At 38.9% G+C, this 22,547-nt stretch overlaps 1 protein-coding gene across 1 annotated transcript in view; it reads left to right on the top strand.

The window, feature by feature from the left end:
• Positions 1-22,547, top strand: part of POU6F2 (POU class 6 homeobox 2) — a 389,753-nt gene that overhangs the window by 122,256 nt on the left and 244,950 nt on the right. The window contains exon 3 of the mRNA XM_010829123.1: positions 2,568-2,796. Within this exon, the coding sequence (XP_010827425.1) occupies positions 2,568-2,796 (229 nt within the window). The remainder of the gene's footprint in view (positions 1-2,567; positions 2,797-22,547) is intronic.

The following is a 22,547-nucleotide window of genomic DNA, read 5'->3' as shown; positions in this document are numbered from 1 at the left end:
TTAAAGTCCAATATTTGTTTTTTGCCGCCTGGTGTGGTTATATGAAGATGTAGAACGCAATTATAAAAGGCTGGGCATTTTTTTAAAAAAATCTCTGTCCTTTAGTGTGAAGCTCTCAGAGTTCACCCACTTTTATGGAAAAAGAAGCTGATCCTTGAGCCTTTCTCCCTCTTTGGCTGTGATAGTTTTTCCTGAAAATGAGTCACTTTCAGCATTTTGGGGCTCATCAGTCCAAGAAAAGCTTGAAAACCCACGTTTAGAGCTTAAGTTGGTCTTGATTTTCTTATTCCAGCTGCCATCACATCTCCCTGTGGCCTCAGATTCCAACATCCATCTCAGAGCATGGATACCTCTGTGCTCCAGACAGAAAGCCTGGGGAGATGCCTGAACTCTGATGGAGCCCAGAGAGAATTTTACTGGGTGTCTCAGAAACTAACTTCTTTTGGTCATGCCCTTTCTAATTTCATGCTTGTGACATTGTGTGTGTGTGTGTGTGTGTGTGTGTGTGTGTGTGTGTGTATGAACATACCTAGTGTAACAACTCTAAGGCCTCAGGTTAGAAACAGAGCACAACACACCCAGTGAGAAGCGAGAGACACTGGGACAAGCTAAGAGTACATGCCCTGCTGTAATCCCATGAACTCAATTTTTAAAAATGCTACAGGCTGCATCAACCAAATCTGTGGCCTGTACACAGTCTGATACTGCCTGTTTGCCTACCCTCTCATCCTGATATTACTATTGGCAGCGATATGACACCAGCAATCTGAAGATCAGCTTATCATTTTGTACTTATTCCTAAAAAAATGTTTATTTTGTCTTTTAGTGTAACTTTTAAAGAGAGGCACAGCTACTTTGTGAGAATTTAGCGAAGTCTAGCAGATGTATTAGGTACTAGTCCCGTGGAGTTCAGAGGAGTGGTTCTAAAACCAGGGTGCATGGGGTTCCAGTGCTTCTTCAGAGGGCTCTCTGGAAGGGCTCTTGAGGGGTGACTTTAGGGAATAACCAGAAAGTGGGCCCAGCTCTCCCCACCATGCTTGAGATAAAGCCACCCCACTTCTCCAAATCTGTTCTGTGTGTGGAGAAGGGAGTGAGGTATGGGCTCTGGAATATCCTGTCTGGATCTGAAACCCCCGACCCCACTTCTCTGAGTATGTAACTTTGAGCATGTTACTAACTCTCATATGCCATATGTCATTGGTAGGACATCAGAGTTAATATATGTTAGAATCATGTCTGGCTATTATGCATTGGGCTTTGTACTATGCTTACCTTTTACTTTATAGAATCATACTGCATTAAAAACAAAAAAGTTGAAACTCCCCAATGAGAGTTTTTTATTGGTTCCTCTAGAAGAAAAATGAGCATGGAATTAGGTCCATTGCTCCTTCAGGGGTGCAATGGAAGTCCCATATATCACCCTCTGGTTATCTGGTCTGGTTGCTCAAGGAGTCTTTCCTACTCGTCAGTCATCCTGAAGAGCCGCACCTGTGCTCACACCTGAGCTCAGATACATCTGGTGCTGAGAATTCCACACCTGTGCAGCTGCCTTGCCATGTCAAACAATGGCTGTTGGATAAGTAGTGGATATAAATATGTTTTTAGTGTTGTTTTAACTGGACAAAGAATATTAGCATAATAGCCAAAGAAATTTTTTAAAGCTTTTAAAATTTATCCTCATCAAATGTCTTTGTTTTCCTATATTCCTTTTTAGATCTTGTCATTATACATGTGTAATGTGTAATTTTACCATTTTAGTAGCGATTTATTAATCATTTACTTAATTATTATCCAGTTAATTTTATATATTCTCATAAATATTTTCTATTTTTCTAGAGATGTCAGATGACCCATTTTAAAGACTACATAATATCTTAACATGTTTAGTACTGTAACAAACTTTTTCAACATTTATGTATTTTTAAATGTAATGTGTATTTTCATTTATCTTTTTTAAAAAATTATTTCTTCAGAAATATATCCCAGGAATATTTTCTGAGTCAAAAGAGGATGAATATTTTTGTAGCTCTTGATACAGATTTTCAAACTGCTTTCCAAAAGGCTTATGCCAGTCCACATGTCCTAAATCCATACAGTGATGTCACTATAGATTTACCAGCTTTGGGTAAATCTTTTGCATTTTTTGCTAATGTAATAAATGAAAATAATATTTCATTGCTCTTTTTGAATCAACAAATTCCACTGATTCTAATGAGTTCTTTTTGAAACAACAGAATAAGTTAACAGAGAGTTTCAGATATATAAGAGTAGGGTTCATTGGAAGAAAATATGTAAGTGAAAATTCACTTAAAGAATAATATATAAATGTAGAGTATTACTTTGAAATATGTTTGTGCTTTCCAAACCAAATAAAAGTTTCCAAAAAATTAATGAAATACAATTTCAATTTTTTTTCTACAAGTCACTCATTTTCTCTGGAATAGGACTTGTTTCTTTGCTACTTGTTCAGGAACTTTCTGATGGAGCTTAAGTGGAAGAAAAATGCTCTAAAAGCCCATATCTTAGTTCCACTGGAAAGTGAGCTGGGATTGTCTGTTCCCTTGCAGCCACTTCTGACAGCACAGCAGTTAGCCTCTGCAGTTGCTGGTGTGATGCCCGGAGGCACGCCGGCCCTCAACCAGCCTATCCTCATCCCCTTCAACATGGCCGGACAGCTAGGGGGGCAGCAAGGACTGGTCCTCACACTGCCTACTGCGAATCTCACCAACATCCAAGGGCTGGTAGCAGCAGCTGCAGCCGGAGGCATTATGACTCTGCCATTGCAAAATCTACAAGGTAACCCACTGTGTCTCTGTGTCCTATAGGGTGTTATCCACTGACCCCTGTTCTCTATAGTGGACAAGTGCTCTGAATGTTGAATGTGGTTTAAAGTTGCTTTCACCATAAAGGCAATGGAAGGTTTATGTAGGAAGCAAAGTTTCAGGGTGTCTGTGAATCCTGAGTTTGCTCAAGTCATAGGCTGTATCAGTCTTTATGTTTTAATATTGATTTGAGTCTTTTCAGGGCTTCTGGAAGCATTTATGAGCAATCATTGAATGACACATCAAAAACTTAGATGTCAGATGATTGTGTCATTATTTGAGGACTTGAAATATAATCTCATGAGTTCTTCAATTTAGCCACCTGCAAAGAAAGGTTAGACATTACTTGTTTGTGTGTGAAGTATTTAGAACATCTCAAACAAAAGGTATCATTTGGAATAATTAACTTATTTTTCTTAATATATTTTAGTTATAATTATTAAATAAAAATTATGTTATTTGAGATCATATTTTATAATAGGGAAAACAGACATATAGAGAACTCTTATATAATCATGAGCATATAATAAGAATTGAACTCCAACTTTATTCAGGATGAGTAGTTCTCTTGATAGCATGAAAGTTTTTATTTTTCATTAGAAGATTTGGTAACACTGACTGATAGACTGATTTACAAAAGACTGTCAGAGGAAGAACTGTTATGATGAAAAATAGCTTGAATATGATGACGATGCCTAAAAAGGAGAAAACAAATTTATTTTGGACCTGTCAAAGAAGGTTGCTTTCTCCACTAATATAAATGTTGGCAAATTTTTTTTTTTTCAGAGTGAGACTTTGGTTGGGCAAGTTATCAGAATAATGATATAAAGTACTTTTTTAGTTGGTCAAAAGTCAGGGCTTCTGTTTTCTCCATTGGTATAAATGTTAGCAATTGAATTTTTTATGGAGTGAGAGTTTGGTTGAGCAAGTTATCAGAATAACAAATTTAAAGTACTTTTTGTAGCTCAAAAGTCAGGGCCCCTTAAAACCTATTAAATTAGTCAGAGTGTCAGTCCATAGATTAAGGAACAGACCAAGTAAGACCTGGTTAACTCTTGACCCAAACTTCTTTACACACTCTATGTTTTAGTGTCCCACCCATTGTGGCCACTTTTTGACTTTCACTTTAATGTTTAAAACAAAGTCTCTCTTATACCATTAAATTGTGCCAAGAAACCTGCCGTTCATAAATCATGCATGTTCAGGACACGCTAATGCACAAACTTTGCTTGTTTCAAATTTGAGAGTGCCTGGGAAGCCAGGATCTCAAGATTAAGCAAATAAGGCAGGAATAAACAAGGTGAAAGCTAAAGCAACAAAGTGTAGGGAGAGGCTTTTTAATGTAGGTGGATGATGAAATCTTAATGAAGAAACGGGCATTATCAAAATGCAATCTTCCATTTGGAACATTTGCGCTTATGGGAATATTGAATATTATAAATAAACATAAGCTCACGGAGTTCCTAGGTCATGAATTAATCTTGTTTGGTTAAAGTGGATGCCAAAGACAGAGTCTAAAAAGGCCAGCCTTTTTGTATCTTTATTATGATTTGGTGTTCTTAGGATTTTACTGCCTGATTATTTTTAAGGGTTCAGTATGAGTGACTGGTCCAGTGTGGACTTCCGTCAAGATTTCCCCCTGTCTCTCTTTTTAATTATTCAATTTAGTATTAGCTTTTAGTTTGGAATTTGGTTCTTTGGAATTTGGCACCTTTGGTTTCAGAAAATGAATCCTAAGATTTGTATCCTGTTTAAGTAGTTTCCATAACAGTGCTGGCTCTTCTTATCCCTTGGTGGGTGCTTCTCACACAATATCCATATTGCTCCTCTTCAGAAGAGTATTAAAACTGATGGTCAAGTTCTTCTCTAAGGGGACATTTGTCCCTTTTTCTCCATGTTAATGACCAGGAGGTCATTAATAAACACCTCCCAGTTGTAAATCAGCCAGTTATAGGAAGTTTCCTATATATTCTTAACACTCAAACTCTTCCTCCAAACACCTTTCTCTTGTATATCATTATGAATGAATCCCAACTCTAAGTCACTGTTAGAGCCTGGGAAAGTTCTCTCCCAGTTTCCTTGGGCTTTTTGTTCCTGTCACATCTTCCTACATAAGTTCTTCACCACCCAGAATTCACTAGCCTGAGAAAAAAACAACCATCCCTGTTTGCAGAGCACTGGGGATTTTTCTTGGACATAGGACTTTCACTGTTGAAACCAGCAAGTCAGTTCAGTTGCTCAGTCGTGTAGACTCTTTGTTACCCCATGGACTGCAGCACGCCAGCCTTCCCTGTCCATCACCAATTCCTGGAGCTTGCTCAAACTCATGCCTATTGAGTCAGTGATGCCATCCAACCATCTCATCCTCTGTCGTCCACTTCTTCTCCTGCCTTCAATCTTTCCCAGCATCAGGGTCTTTTCCACTGAGTCAGTTCTTCACATCAGGTGGCCAAAGTATTGGAGCTTCAGCTTCAGCATCAGTCGTTCCAATTAATATTCAGGACTGATTTCCTTTAGGATTGACTGGTTTGATCTTCTTGCTGTCCCAGACAAACCAAAAAGAGATGGTCATCCTACAAAACATCCAAGGATAATAAGGACAGGAGTCAGGGAAAGTCTCATCTCTGCAAGGTATCCAAGATCAGTGTCCACCACCTGAAGGACAATGCCAGTCGGTCACTTTGTTGCCCAGCAGCCAAGCTGAAGATGATCTCACCACCTTAAGGAAACCTACTATGGTCCTTACAGCCAATCCCTTGTCTGTGTCTGTGACTTGTATAGCTCACCAGTTTATGTCACGGAAGGTTATGGGACTCAGGATGGTGGGTGAATGGCTGGCAGCCAGAAAGTCATCTGCAGTGGTCCTGGTTGACTCTGAGACTGAGCCAGTCCTAGAAGTCCTAAAGTTTCATCCTTTTTCAAGGGTAATGGTCTTGTAAGTGGGAGACAGTATTTGAGAAGGAGTGCTTACACGTGTTTATATAGCCAACAGAATAGAATGCTCTGCCTCCTCCTTATGGCCTGCTTCTAGACAATGAAAATGGAACTTCAGCCCAGGGCTTTTTAAGAGTCTTTTAAAACAACCAGTAAGTCTGCCCACCTATAATAGCTAGCCCACTTTCTCCCATAATTTTACAAGACAGATTTGATTTATCACTCTGAGGGGGAGAGGCTCAAGTGTTCAACCCCTGGTCTGAAGTCGGGCCTGTTTCCATAGGAGGCACTTAGTTCTGGATGATTCCCCTTTTCCTCCTTGTGAAGCATTAAGATCTTATTCATCAAGTGAGTCTGCCAGCTGGAATTATCTCTGATTATTCTCCAGCTCTCCTGCCTAGTCCTTCAGCCTGTCTGTTCTTCAAGTTCAAAAGCCACAAGTTTGCTAAGAAAAAAAAATACTGACATCCATTTCTTAATGGTTTGGAATCCGAGGGATAAATTTTCAAGTATCTTCCTCTTTACTAAAGGATCAAGAGCTGGTTCATTTAAGTTCCCTATCAAGTGATGTGAAATAGCTCTCAGAGCCTCAGAGGCCTGATTCCTGCATGTATTTTAATGAGTACTAATGATACGTTACATGAGAGCGGCTTCTCTCTGCTCAGGCAGCAGGGGTCCTATCACCGTCTTTTTGTCTTTCTCTATGTGTGGTCTCCAGACCAGCAGCTTTAGCATCTTATCAAGGCTGTATCCCAGACACCTTGAACAGAATCTACATTCTTAAAAGGGGATCCCAATGTACACTAAGGGCTTTCCTGGTGTCTCAGATGGTGAAGAATCTGCCTGCAATGCAGACCTGGGTTTGATCCCTGGGTTGAGGGGATCCCCTGGAGAAAGGAATGGCAAGCCACTCCAGTATTCCTGCCTGGAGAATCCCATGGACAGAGAGCCTGGTGAGCTACAGTCTATGGGTTTGCAAAGAGTCAGACACAACTGAGCAACTAACGTGCGCACACACACACACACACACACAAGAGTTTAAGAAAACCTGGTTCAAGGAACATTTTCAAAACTCATTTGGCCCCTCCTCTGCTCTCTCCAGCAACCTCTTCAGGACTCTGAGTATTTTAAGATCACCGGGAGCCATGTAACTATGATAAGCACCTTCATTAATTCTCCTGCTCTCTCTTACCATGCCAGGCCTCTAAATGAGGATAATGACCAAAAGGAATAACTTATTTGAGAACATTTTTGTTTCCATAAGACAGTCATATCCCCAAGACCAAGAGGCATTTTCTTGCATAATTAAAACATATGGAAGCCTTTGCTCTGAGATTTTATCCAGCAAAAGCTTTGCATCCTGAAAAAGAGACCATATTGCCCTGCAGAAAACCCATCTGCTTGGCTTAGGGATCATTTTCTCTTTGTCTTCAGATGCTTCCAAGTGAGAAAGAGATACACTCCTGTCTCATCAATGATGGAATGAGACCTGTCTGCTCTCTTCCCCTGTTCCTCCTTGTGACTCTTCCCTACCATGCTGGATGACTTTTAGTTAACCCATAATTTTGGTTCATTCATATTCAATTCTGTCTTCTTGGAGTCGGTGCAACTTCCCAGCTCATATACCTCTCAGGAACTCTCCATTGATATCTCTCCTTCCATCACCTCTATCTTTATCCATGTCTCCACTTCTATCTAAAATTCAAGCTCCCTGAAACTCATATTTCTGTCAGTCTGACCCTTTGCATTCTAGACTGCCTACCTGGCCACTCTGGAGCTTGACTACCCAGGTGGAAGTATCCTCTCCTGTCCAGTCAGCTGTAATGTGGGGATAGGAGGGAAGCCAGGATGACATGGTATCATACACGGGCAACTTATTTAAGAAACCACTGGGACCTCCTATGTTCTGAATTGGGAGATGCCAAAGCTGGGGTCTAGATTCTGAATGTTTTAAGGAAAGTCTTTGAATGTCCTGGCTGGCATGCAAGCCCAGAAATTCTCTATACTTAGATAAGACCAGGAAATAACCTACTCCTCGACATCATGTGTCCTTACATGAAGTAGGTGCAGTTTTGCATTCTCTTTTCTCTTACCTTTATATGCCTTTTCCCCTTCCAGGTACCTCCCACCATTGTTATTCTGGGTCCCTCCATTCCTGTGAACATTGTCTGTTGTGTGTTCATAAGACTTTGGTTTCAAGCACCTGTCAGCAAACACAACCTGTGAAATAAGATTAATCGTGATCATAAACCTCAAGGAAAGAAAATGCCTAAGGTTTCTCCATGACATACTTTATGAACTCCTTTTAGTCAGAGTCTTCCATCTTTCTTATTATTTGGAAACACAGATAGCTATACTAAAAATATAATTTGCAGTTGCCCTCATGTGGGAATGAGATTATTATTTAACAAAATATGCCAAATAATTATTATTGACAAATGGATTATGATTATGTGACAAAGTCCCCATTAGGGAACTCATGCAAATGTGTTGGATTTTTGGCTTTCTTAGATGTAGGTAGAAAATATAGATTAAAAACAACCTCCACACAAGAGATGAAAACAGCTGAGGGTTTAATGGGGCAGCAGTTGTGTTGAAGATTCAAGTTAGTGACTTGTTCCCATCACACAGGCCAAGATAACCCACTCATCACTGTGGGCAATGTAAATGGAGAATATAAATGTGCTATGTAGAAGATTTATATCAAAGTGTGAACATTCCAGTTAAGTCAAGCATAACATTTAAATTAATGACTAAGAATACATTAAAGAGTGCTGCTTTCCCTGAACATGGAAAAGCAATTAAGTTCAAGGCAAGTTGGAAAATCAAGGCCAAGGATGGTTTTCCTGCCCTTAGCAGTGGCAGGAAATCTGGCCTGATTTTCTCCAACTCTACAAATTAAAGTCTATAGAGGCTAAAATATATGGGAAGAATTTTGGGGATTAGGAATTTTATGTTCAAGTGGCTTACATTGCCTTTTTTGTTTGTGCTGTTATTGTTGATTTCATTGAGGTATCATTTACATGTAACAAAATGCATGGATCTTAAGTGCACAATCCAATGAGCTGATAATTGTTTGTATCTGTGCAACCCCACCCACCACAATCAATACAGTTCATTACCCCCAAATATTCCCTTATGTCTCTTTGCAGTCTTCTTCCTCCCAAAGGAGGAAGAGAACTCCCTATCTTCTTTCTGTCATTATCCATTAGTTTTGTGTGTTCTAGAACTGTATATAAATGGATTCACAGAGAGTGTATTCTTTGTTGTCTGGCTTTTCTTGCTCAGCATAATCTCAGCAAGTCTGTTTTTGAGATTTATACATGTTGTTGTATATGTCGATAGTTTCTTTTCATTTTCCAGGAGTGTTCCATTGTGAGAATGCACCACATTTTGTTTATCCATAGCCATTCCCACATCCCAGGAGGCAGCATCAAGACGGTCTCCTCCCTTGAGGGGTTGGAGAAGAGGTTCCTCCAATGGGAATTTCTCAAAAAGCACCCTTAGTCACTGTTCACCTTGGTCCTTGGCTATATTTGAAGAGAAAGTTGAGGAATATACCTTTCTTTGAGGGTTGAAGATTGTTTCAAGTTTCCAACTATTAAAAATTTGTAGCTTCTTTGGGAATCAAGTTCCCTATGAAACTGAGAATATTTCTGACCTTTTTGCTTCCAGTCGGTTCCATGTACCAGAGTTTTTTCTGAGACATACATCTTCAGTCTAATTTATTTTGCTTTCTCAGCCCCACATGCTTCTCTTCCAATTCAGTCGGTCTCTGTGTGGGTCTCTGATATCCTTGGTGTTCTTTAAACATACTCCTACCCAGGGATCTTTGCACAGGCTGTTCTCTAGAAACTGTATCCTTAGAAAGCATCAAGCCTACCTACCTCCTTGTCCCCACCCCAATACTCCTTTCCCCCTCATCTGCTTTCCCTTAGGTCCTTTGTCCATAACACTTATTACTTTCTGCTGCTGCTGCTACTAAGTTGCTTCAGTCGTGCCCGACTCTGTGCAACCCCATAGACAGCTGCCCACCAGGCTCCCCCATCCCTGGGATTCTCCAGGCAAGAACACTGGAGTGGGTTGCCATTTTCTTCTCCAATGCATGAAAATGAAAAGTGAAAGTGAAGTCGCTCAGTCGTGTCCGATTCTTCACGACCCCATGGACTGCAGCCTACCAGGATCCTCCCTCCATGGGAGTTTCCAGGAAAGAGTACTGGAGGGGGGTGCCATTGCCTTCTACATAACCTTAAAAACCTCAAAAAATGGTTGATTCTTGTTTTTCCTTCCTTTTTAAGCACTTTGGGTCATGCCTACTCTAGCATGTGGAGCAGTGGAGGCAGCATTGTGATGCTTGGCCCTCATGCTCTAGAGGGTGTTATTGCATATAAAGTATTTACAATATGTATTGTCTGTGCTTGGCTCTGTCATGGAATGTAAGCCCTGTGATAGGCATCTTTGGTTAGTTGTGGTCCAAGAACTGGAACAGTGCTGGCTCATTAGGTAAACAATAATAAATGATAGATGGATATATTAGTGAAGATACATGCACTCCAGTGTTTATAGCATCATTATTTGCAATAGCCAAGACATGGAAGCAACCCAATCAACAGATGATTGAATGAAGAAGTTGTGATACACACACGCGCACACACACACACACACAATGGAATATTACTGAGCCATAAAAAATGAAATATTGTACCTAGTGAAATAAGACAGAGAAAGATAAATATCATATGATATCACTTATATGCAGGATAGAAACAAATTCACATGCAGAAACAAATTCACAGATATTAAAAACAAACTTGTGGTTATCAAAAGGGAGAGGAAGCAAGGGTATGGGATTCAAAGACACAAACTGCTATATATAAAATAGATAAGCAATAAATATATACTGTATAGCACAGGGGATTATAGCCACTCTCTTAGCCTATAATGGAGTGTAATCTGCAAACTGAAACACTATGCCGCATACCTGAAACCAGCATAATACTGTAAATCAACTATACTTAAATAAAAAAAAATAGTAGGAGTTAACTGAGTGAAGAATAGTAAAGAGAACATCCAATGTAGAGAAGAGGAATGAGGAATATGGATTCTACAGAGTTCTCTTGTTGGTTCTGGCTGTTGTTGAAATGAAGATTGGGAGTCTGAGATGACAAGAAATCTGACTGGAGGGGAAGGAAGGGGTGATATTGGGGGAATCTTATATGCCTTTCTTGTGCACAATGAGTACATAATAGCATTGTCTTTAAGAAGATTTTGCTCTGAGGTCTGATGTGTTAAAGACAAACATACCTAAAGCAATGCGATTATGCTATGATATTTGCGTGCATGTAGGTTTGTGTGTACTTGCTTGTGCTTGTGTGATTCTAAGGATTTGAAGCATCTTGTAAGAAGCATGAATGATAAAAGCTGTTTATTAGAAAAGAAACTTAGAGATTTAGAACTAGAGGATAAGTCAAAGGGGAGACACATCATATGATGTAGTTTTAATTATCTGACAGTAAAAAGAATCAGTTCAGTTCAGTCACTCAGTTGTGTCCAACTCTTTGCAACCCCATGGACTGCAGAACACCAGGTTTCCCTGTCCATTAGCAACTCCTGTCCTTTGAGCAACTCCTTGCTCAAACTCATGTCCATCATGTCAGTGATGCCATCCAACCATCTCATCCTCAAAAAGAATCATACCAGCTTAACAAGAAATGGGCTTATTTATTTTTGTTTTTCTTTTTTACTAAGTTTATTAATTTACTCAACAAATACATATTGAACTTTTCATCATGTTCTAGGCTGTGATCTTGACCTGCGATATACCAGTAAACAAACCAAAGAGAGTCCCTAAAGGCACTTCTATGCTTGTGGGGGAGTAAAGGGATGGAAGGATGAAGGGTCGCAGGAACAGGGATGTGATGTATTTACACAAGATCACTAGTGTCGGTCTCCCCGCTAGACAGAGCCCTAAAGGACATGGGGGACCAAGCTTTACAACATCTGGAAAAAGCATGTCCCAGAGTAAATCCTTGGTGCTTAGAAAAGTTAATGATACAGATTCTCAGGGAAGAAATATCAAACAACCTGATGGACAAGACATTATCTTTTAACTTTCCCAAAATTGTGCTTGAAGAGAAATCAGGCACAAATTTCAGTGACGGACAAGGAAAGTTAATTTTTTTCTGTTTATTTCATCACACATGTGGGCTGCAGGTAAGCAGTAGTTCTGTAGCACATCTTTGTTCTTGGATACAGGCTGAAAGAAAAGCCTCTCTCTAGAACAGGGCTTTCTTCTCAGAATGGGAAGACAGACTAGCAGAACCACAATGGCTCATAAAGCTTTGACTCAGAAGCAGTGCACATCACTTCTACTCACATCCTGTGAGCCAGAGTGTCACCTGGTCAACCTGCTGCCAATGGAATGAAGATGCTTCTAAGGTGTGGAAGGCAGAGCACATAATGGAAACCACATTACAAGGGGCTGTGGTGTTCAGAGGTCATTGCCTTAAAGATACACAGCATGAGTATTTGACTTAGGTGACCTTAAGGATCCTTCCAAACACTGAGATTCTATATTAGGTGAACTCATTAGGAAATATGGACTATCCAGGTAGAGATTAGAATGTAGCATATTAACAATGTGTTAAAGTAGTACCATTCAAATGAAAAACATAAAAATGGATACTAAATGTATGGACCAATTGGGGAGTATTTAATATTGCAAATAAGCACATGTAAAAGTACAGCTTTATTGATGCAACCTTCAGGAAAAGGCAAAATTATAGGAACAGAAAGGAGATAAGTGGTGACTGGAGACAGGGGGGTGGAAGCTGATAGTAAAGGAGTATAGGGAATTTGGGGGACTATATGCATTTGTCAAACTTGGACAGCTGCACACTAGAAAGGGTGAATTGTACTTAAGTTAATAAACCTCAACATTTTTCAAAAAAGAAAAGAAGTAAGTGGATGCTTATGAAACACCAATAAAATACAAATTTATTTTAAAACATTTAAAAATGTGGGTGAGTACAAAAAAATGTGTGTGTTAATGGAATGAAAGCTAGATAAAGCTTCATGGGAACAAAAGACCCTCATTTTGCCATTAAAGAAAACATTTGTGGCTCCGTTTCATAGATGCAGAAGCTAATAACACTAAAATAATAAAAAGATTTCACATGTACACAGTTTGATCCAAATCATTTAAAAGCCCAAACATACACACACTCCTCACAGACAGAGGAGAAGAAAAAAAACTATATACAACAAAGTGCTACTCTAGACAGTGAGATTATGGATGATTGCTTGCTTTCTTAAAGTTTCTGTGTTAAATATTATCGCAAAATCAGAATGCTTTGAATCCATGAAGGTACAAGGTCATATCCAAAAAAGCACTACCAGCATTGACAAGGTTAAATCTCTGGGTCTGTGGTCTTGACTTTCTGACTATCTTTTTTAAAAAGCATCACTCAACTCTAAGTGAATTAATTTTCAAACTAAAAACAATACAACCACAAAGCAACTCTTTGTGGATTTATTATGTATGAGCAACATTATAATGTTGCCTTTAAATGTACTAGATTTTATTGGCCCAAGGAGAATAAACATGTGGGTGGGGCATGGGGAGGAGTATCCTTCCCAAGGATAAAACAATTAGGTGACCATGTGTGCACTGGCTTCCCTGTTATTTTGTGCTAGTCTAGTGATGCCCACACTCAGAAGAAAGTTGCATCCCTAGGAGTGTGATGTACATACAACAGAAATCTAATACCCCTCCCAGGAAGAGCAACTCAGTACCTGCCACAGACACAGAAGAGCAGTCTCTAGCTTTTAGTATGCTGTGATTTGTCAGTCTCTGGTAAGTGGCTTGCTGTCTCAAAGTCCAATATTAAAAATACCTAGAGCATAAATTCATATTTGCTGTGTTATTCAGAGGAGCCCCACATGGCACATGTTATACAATAATACCAAATCTGCCATAAAGAAGTTATGAAAACTTGTTGCAACGTCTTACTTTGGCAGTTTTTCAAACCTCTATATCTCAGAGGCTTCAGACTTTTTATTTAAAATACCTGAAGAGCTCGTTCTAGAGTACATTATCCTTGAAGCAGGCTTCACTGAGGCAGTGGGGCATGGATTAAACTGGAAGCACATGAATGAGAAGTATGACTAGTATAGTGTGTATTTAAGAGATACTGTCAATGGAATAAAGCATTGTCAAAGGATAATGGTTTCCACCTGCCACATAAATGTCAAAGCAAAGCCAAAGCATTTATTTTCAAAGCAAAAGGCAGGAAAGTAATGTGATCTCCAGTTTGCACATAATAAGTCTGTAAATCCATCTGGGCTCTTGATGGCATCTATCCATGTGTCTACACTAAGGGGTGCAAACTGGATTAGATTCCAAGCTGGTGATCAGAGCACTTTTCCAAGATGGTGGAGACTAGAATGGAAAAGACTGCTTGAAATGCTTCACAATCTCCCTACATTACCAAGGATGACAGGGAATTGGGATTATTTATTCCAATTTCCTCTGGCACTAAAATAAAGATGATTTCTGTATCTGAGGAAAGTGTGTGAGAGCAAGGAATGGGGAGGTACTGAAAATAGGGAAATAGGAGGTGGTCTTCAGTTTCCTCTGCCTGTTTAGATAATGGAGAGCTTCTGCTGCTGCTGTTGCTGCTAAGATGCTTCAGTCGTGTCTGACTCTGTGTGACCCCATAGACAGCAGCCCACCAGGCTCCTCCGTCCATGGGATTTTCCAGGCAAGAGTATTGGAGTGGGGTGCCATTGCCTTCTCCGAATGGAGAGCTAATGCTCTCCAAAAAAGTCCTGTCTTCTCTTATGTGTGTAATAACTTGCAGGACAGATTCCTAGTGAGAGGGTATAACTATTATTTATCAGCTCCCTGTAGGGAAAAGCCAAACCTCATTTTCTGCCATGACTGTGCACAAAGATTGATTGATCAATTTCACAAAGATTTACTTATTTACCAGGCACTGTGGCAAGCACCCCAGTGCAGTTAGAAAGGAGGCTCTGGCAGTAATCTGGAAGAAGATGGTCCTGGTAGCAGTGATGAAGAGCAGAGGACTGATTTAGGCGACATTGACAAGATGGGTTTGGTTCGACTTGAAGACGGAATATTTTTTTTAATTGGAGGATAGTTGCTTTACAATGTTGTGTTAGTTTCTTCTGTATAGCAAAGTGAATCAGCTACACATGTACATATAGGTCCTCTTTTTGGATTTCCTTCCCATTTAGGGCGGCTTCCCTGGTGGCTCAGACAGTAAAGCGTCTGCCTGCAATGCAGGGGACCCGGGTTCGATTCCTGGGTTGGGAAGATCCCCTGGAGAAGGAAATGGCAATCCACTCCAGCACTCTTGCCTGGAGAATCCCATGGACAGAGGAGTCTGATAGGCTACAGTCCATGGGGTCGCAAAGAGTTGACACGACTGAGTGACTTCACTTCACTTTCACTTTCACTAGGTCACCACAGAGAATTGAATAGAGTTCCCTGTGCTATACAGTATTTTCTCATTAGTTATCTTTATATGGGCTTCCCTGGTGACTCAGCAGTAAGGAATCAGCCTGCCAATGTAGGAGATGCGAATTTGATCCTTGGGTCAGGGGTAGTAAATGGCAGCCCACTGGGGTAGAAAATGGCAGCCCACTCCAGTATTATTGAAATCTCATGGACAGAGGAGCCTGGCAGGCTACAGTCCATGGGGTTGCAGAGTCAGACATGACTTTGTGACTAAATAATAACAATATGAAGTGTGTATATGTCAATCCCAGTCTTCCAATTCATCCCACCTTCCCCATTGGTATCAATACATTTGTTCTCTACATCTGTGTCTCTATTTCTGCTTTGCAAATAAGTTCAACAATTCTATTTTTCTAGGTTTCACATATATGCGTTAATATACAATATTTGTTTTTCTCTTTCTGTCTTCACTCTTTATGACATTCTCTAGTCAATCTACATCTCTGCAAATGACACAATTTCATTTCTTTTTATGGATGAGTAATATTCCATTGTATACATGTACTACATCTTCTTTATCCATTCCTCTGTTGATGGATATTTAGATTGCTTCCATGTCCTGGCTATTATCAATAGTGCTGCAGTGAACACTGGAGTACATGTGTCCTTTGGAATTATGATTTTCTCCAGATACATACCCAGGAGTGAGATTGCTGGAGCATATGGTCGTTTTATTTTTAGCTTTTTAAGGAACCTCAGTACTGTTCTCCATAGTGGCTGTACCAATTTACATTCCCACCAGTAGTGTAAGAGGGTTCTGTTGGTGATAGATTAAATGTGGAGGGATCAGAGGAAAGAGGGAGATGGTTGGTTGAGTTTGATATGACTGGTTTGAGTTTCTTGTGGGAAATTTAAATGGAGTTGGAATTTAAAGTAATTAAGTAGCCAGTTGGAAATACATGGATCTAAAACTCAGAATGGGGTTGGTGCCAGAGGTCATGATGAAGAAATCATCAATATGTGACTAAAGCCAGGAAGGCAATAAATTTCTGGGGGGAAAGAGATTAGAGAAGGAACACAATTCAAGTCACTAGAAGAGGAAGAAGGAAGAGTGCCCAACGTGAATGTTCTGCTTCAGGTTTGACTGGGGCTCCTGTAATACTCTGTGTTCAGATTCTCTTTCACTGGACATAATCTACACATTCATGTTGGCACTTTTGATTGTTGCCTACCCCTTATACAGCCAGAGTGCCACGAACAGGAGGCAAAAAAAAAAAAAAAAATGTATCTGTCAGTTTGCTTTTTATCTTCTAAAGACATGCCAAGTTTCCATGTAGAAATAAGCTATTTTAAGAGCTTGTACATAAAAGCTTCAACAGTGTTTGCTCTTTTGGTAAAAAGTTACTCAATTGATTTAAATCTATTATTTAAAAATGTAGCTATAACCTTAAAATCTCAAAGTGAAATGTTGGAGTCCTTTTTTCCCCCTCCTTTCTTCCTGTTAAAGCATTTTGGGTCATGCCTACTGTAGCCACCACACTGGGCAGCAGAAGGAGCAGGTTGTACTTAGTCCTGGAGGACATCTGAGCTTGGGAAAAACTGTAGTTTAAATAATACAGCATTAATTTTGGGAAATGATTTATCCTGGAAAATGTTGTCTTATTGTAAGCAAAATTAACCTCCAAAAACATTTTGGTTCCACATTCATCTTTTTCTTTGTTTTAGTGTCTTCTTCTCCCAAATAATATTAATCAACTATACTCACCAAGTTTATAGCCCAAACTCTAAAAGAAAAGAAAAAAAAAATAGAACTGAGGACCGTTGCCATTTGTCACTAGATGAGGATTAGCATGAATATGCAGGTTCATTAACACACCCTTATGCATCTCTGTTCCCCTGTGTGCTATTATTTTAGGTTTCCTTAACAAAACATCTATATATTCAACATTTGACATAAGATAATTTGAGTTTGCTGTGTTTGGAAAATAACTCACAGGGGAGAAATTTGCGTTAAATAAATAATAGAGATAAAATTTATACTTCCATACATTTCAAAGCTAATGTCGCTAACTTACAATGGAATGGTAACACGAAGACACAGTGCTATAATTTGATTGATTTGTTTTGACAGCAGCCAAATAATTGAGAGTGAAAGGTGTCAGCACAGATGAAATATTGTATAAGCCACGTTCAGAAGGCAACCGCAGCAGCTGCCACAAGTGGAGCTTTATTTCCTTTGATTCCGAACTGGTACTCACCTCCAGTTTATTATGAAACCATGAAAGGTGCATGACTTCTCCAACTAGAGAGACTTTTATAGAGGAGCTAGAAATAGAAGTTTGTCAAGTAGTTGAACAATGAATGCAGACAAAAGGACAGCACATGGCAGCCATGTGCTGAGCTGAGTGACAGCAGCCGCTCCCTTTCTTCTCTAAGTTTGCCGTTGTCCTGCATTTTTACCTCATTTGAAAATGATTCTGAGTCATGGCAAATACCAGATCCCACTTTCCAGCCCCTAGACAGGAAATGAGCAAAAGACACAGGTACGCTTAGCACCATCTCTGGGTCCAGATAACAGATGCTTACCCAACTGAAAATTCAAATGCCTGGCAAGCATCAGAGTTGAGGTGCTGGGTGAATTTAGAAGCTAAATGGTCAGGGGAGGATTCATTAGGAGAAAGGCTCTGTTTGTAGGTGACCCTTGAGCACAGCGATTCACAGAGTGAAACATGAGTCACGCTGGCTTGGTTAATGCCACCTCTACCACTTGTTAGCTGTGACCTGACTTCTGAGCTTTTCTTTTATTTGCTTACCTCTCTGATGCTGGGAGGGATTGGGGCAAGAGGAGAAGGGGACGACAGAGGATGAGATGGCTGGATGGCATCACTGACTCAATGGACGTGAGTCTCAGTGAACTCCGGGAGTTGGTGATGGACAGGGAGGCCTGGTGTGCTGCGATTCTGGGATCGCAAAGAGTCAGACACGACTGAGCGACTGAACTGAACTGAACTGATACGTTATTGTTGTTTGGTCACTAAGTCATGTCTGACTCTTTGCGAGCTCATGGACTGCAGCCTGCCAGGCTTCTCTGTTCATGGGATTTCCCAGGCAAGAATACTGGAGTGGGTTGCCATCTTCTTCTCTAGGGGATCTTCCCAACACAAGGATGAAACCCATGTTTCCTGAATTGATAGATGGATTCTTTACCAAAGGAATAAATGTGATACTTATTGGAACATGCCTCGTGTAGTGCCTGACACTTCAGTGCAAAATGAATGAGTGTTAGTTGTTCACTCATGTTCGACTCTTTACGACCCCATGTACTGAAGCCAACCAGGCTACTCTGTCCATGGTATTTCCCAGGCAAGAATACTGGAGTGGGTTCCCATTCTCTTCTCCAGGGGATCTTTCTGACTCAGGTCTCAAATCCAGGTCTCCTCAATTGCAGGCAGATTCTTTATCTTCTGAGCCACCATTTGGGAAACTCAGATGAATGAGAGCCACTTTTATTACTTAGAGCCACAAAGTCCTATATGGTAGCCATGAGCCACATGTGAATATGGGGCCTTTCCAGTACCTAGTCCATATTAATATATGCTGTAGGTGCAAAATCAACCCAGTTGCCAAATATCTCATTAATATTTTTATCTTCATAACCTGTTGAAACTGATACTTTGGATTTATTATGTCAAATATAATATATTATTAAAATTAACTTTACCCTTTCCTTTTTACTTTTTTATGTGGATATTAGAACATTTTAAATTGATATGTGTAGCTCATATTTATGGCTCAAATTATATTTCTTTTGGATTGCATTGACTAACTTGGAAGGCTATAAACTCTTACACAGGTGGCATGTGTTAAAAGAAATGTTGGTTCAAAATAGAAATAATAAGCATATATTCAAACTTTGGACCCCAGGCAGAAAATCACATGGGATCCTCTTTAGTATCAAAAGTTAGAAAGAATACACTTTGTAGATTCTTGGCTATAGTTGAGGAACTGCTTGGAATTTTATCAATATATAGAGAAAAATGATACAATTTTTATGAGCAACTTTTATTGATCAGAATCTAAAATTCTCTTTCCTTTTAAAAATTATTATACTTTGTACTTTGAAATAAAGAAGAAATATATATCATATATACATGACCTAGGATTAACAGCAGATAACATTTGCCACATTTTCTTAAGATTTTTATTTTAAAAAATGAAACATTATAAACAGTGCTAAGATCTCTTCTCTCTCCACAGTCACTCCATGGCATTTTCTCCATCTTAGAAGTAACCACTACCCTTCTGGTGCATTTGTGTATAAATTTACTATAAGTATATATACATTATATATATGTGTGTGTATGTGTGTACATGTATAAACACATATATACATATACATGAAATACATAATACTATTCTGAAAGTATTGAAACTCTACATAATGCTAGCACATTCTAGATATATTTTTTATCTTGCTTTTTTCTTTCAGATTTTGCCTTTGAGATTTATCCATGTTTATACCCATAGATAGGGAATAGAACTCATTTTGATCATCTTATCTTATGGGTTTTTTAAAACCATATTTTCCTGCTTTCTTGCATTCTAACGGATTTGTCACATTTTCTATTTTTCTTATTGATGTATAATTGACTTACAATGTTATATTAGCTTCAGGTAAACAACACAGTGATTTCATATTTTTATACATTATAAAATAATCACAGTATTCTGTCTAGCTACCATCTGTCATCATACAAAGATGTAATATTATTGGCTGAATTCTGTGTGCTATACATTACATCCCCACTGTTATAGGGTTTTTCTTCCATCTACTGGATTAGAAGTTAAACATCTATTTTTATCCTTTTAGTTGTTACCCACATATTGTAAATGTGTTTACCTTAAAAAAACAAATCATTATTTTCATCTTTCTTCCTAAATGACAGTCGCAAACTTTTGATCACCTCCTTTCTTCTTCTATTTATTATTACCCAGCAGGATTATTCTTCATATTATTTTGTTATAAGCTCAGTTAGCTTTCATTCCATTTGCAAGATTTTTTTCTTTTTTACTCTTCATTATGTCTTGTATTCCGTTCTGTACAGGGCTTTCATATTCTTCTAGTGATTCTTTTGTCTTATTATTTAGTTGGACTTAGCATTATAAGTTAATGCTTACTATTTTTAGTAAATGAAGAAATTATTCTCTGGGTTCTATTTTTCACTGATAATAAATATACTATCAGTTTGATTGTCATTCTTTCATAGAGAAAATGTCTTTTTAAATAATTCTTGATGTTAAGATTTTTCTCTTTGTCTTTGGGATTCACTAGTTTTATTCTAAAAGACCTTACTATGGATTTATTTTCATTTATCCTCCTTGGGACTTGTGATTCCTCACATTTGAGTCCTTATTTATTCTCCCAGATTCTCTCAGTTCTCTCCTCTAGGGACTCCTATTACATAAACACTGTCTCCCATGTCTTGTAACTTCCTTCACATATTTTCTGTCTCTTTATATTTTGCACTGCACTTGTATGATTTCCTCAGATCTGTCATCCAGTTCACTAATTCTCTCTGCAGTATGTTTAATCTTATGTTTAACCTTAAATTTTCATTTTAAAGACTACATTTTTCACCTCTAAAAGTTGTATTTTTTTCGTTATGTCTTCCTTTTTTTCATTTTCCTTAATCACTTTAAATATGCTTATTCTATAATCTTCTTCAGACTGCCTTTTAGCTTGAGTGCCTGAGGAGCTATTATTTATGGCTGTCTCTCTTTTCCTCATAATAGAATTCATCCTTATGATTTAAGCAATTTTTAAAATTATGAACTCACTTTAAACAGAAGCCTTTTTACCTAAGAAATCCTTTAAACTTTGAGTTGTGTGAGCATTGCTAATAAGAGGCTTTGCACTTGCTTCTGAAAAATGCCCAACTGATTTCACAAATTATCTCCCTGCTAGGAAATATCTGCATCATGTACATGGTAAAATTTAGACTCTAAACTATGAAAGAATCAGACCTGGGTTTCAATTTCTCACAGACATTGCCCCCTACCATGTAAAAAAAAAAACAAAAGGGTTGTCTGAGGAGGCATTACAAATGACTGTGAAAAGATGAGAAGCAAAAAGCAAAGGAGAAAAGGAACGATATACCCATTTGAATGCAGAGTTCCAAACAACATCAAGGAGATATAAGAAAGCCTTCCTCAGTGATCAGTGCAAAGAAATAGAGGAAAACAATAGAATGGGAAAGACTGGAGATCTCTTCAAGAAAATTAGAGATACCAAGGGAACATTAATCCAAAGATGGACTCACTAAAAGACAGAAATAGTATGGACCTAACAATAGCAGAAGATATTAAGAAGAGGTGGCAAGAATACCCAGAAGAACTGTACAAAAAGATCGTCATGACCCAGATAATCACAATGGTGTGATCACTCATCTAGAGCCAGACATCCTGGAATGTGAAGTCAAGTGGGCCTTAGGAAGCATCACTATGAACAAAGCTAGTGGAGGTGATGGAATTCCAGTTGAGCTACTTCAAATCCTAGAAGATGATGCTGTGAAAGTGCTGCACTCAATATGCCAGCAAATTTGGAAAACTAAGCTGTAGTCACAAGACTGGAAAAGGTCAGTTTTCATTCCAATCCCAAAGAAAGGCAATGCCAAAGAATCCTCAAGCTACCACACAATTGCACTCATCTCACACGCTAGTAAAGTAACGCTCAAAATCATGAACCATGAACTTCCAGATGCACAAGCTGGTTTTAGAAAAGGCAGAGTAACCAGAGATCAAATTGCCAACATCTGTTGGATCATTGAAAAAGCAAGAGAGTTCCAGAAAAACATCTATTTCTGCCTTATTGACTATGCCAAAGCCTTTGACTGTGTGGATCACAACAAACTGTGGAAAACTCTTAAAGAGATGGGAATACCACACCACCTGACCTGCCTCCTGAGAAATCTGTACGCAGGTCAGGAAGCAACAGTTAGAACTGGACATGAACAACAGATTGGTTCCAAATCAGGAAAAGAGTATGTCAAGATCATATACTGTCACCCTGCTTATTTAACTTCTATGCAGAGTACATCATGAGAAACGCTGGACTGGATGAAGTACAAGCTAGTATCAAGATTGCTGGGAGAAATATCAATAACCTCAGATATGCAGATGACACACCCTTATGGCAGAAACTGAAGAAGAACTAAAGAGCCTATTGATGAAAGTGAAAGAGGAGAGTGAAAAAGTTGGCTTAAAGCTCAACATTCAGAAAACTAAGATCATGGCATCTGGTCCTGTCTCTT

This window comes from Bison bison, unplaced genomic scaffold (assembly GCF_000754665.1).
Source record: "Bison bison bison isolate TAMUID 2011002044 unplaced genomic scaffold, Bison_UMD1.0 scf7180017864499, whole genome shotgun sequence".
NCBI classification, from domain to species: Eukaryota; Metazoa; Chordata; class Mammalia; order Artiodactyla; family Bovidae; genus Bison; species Bison bison.
This window is presented reverse-complemented; position numbering and strand designations above follow the sequence as displayed.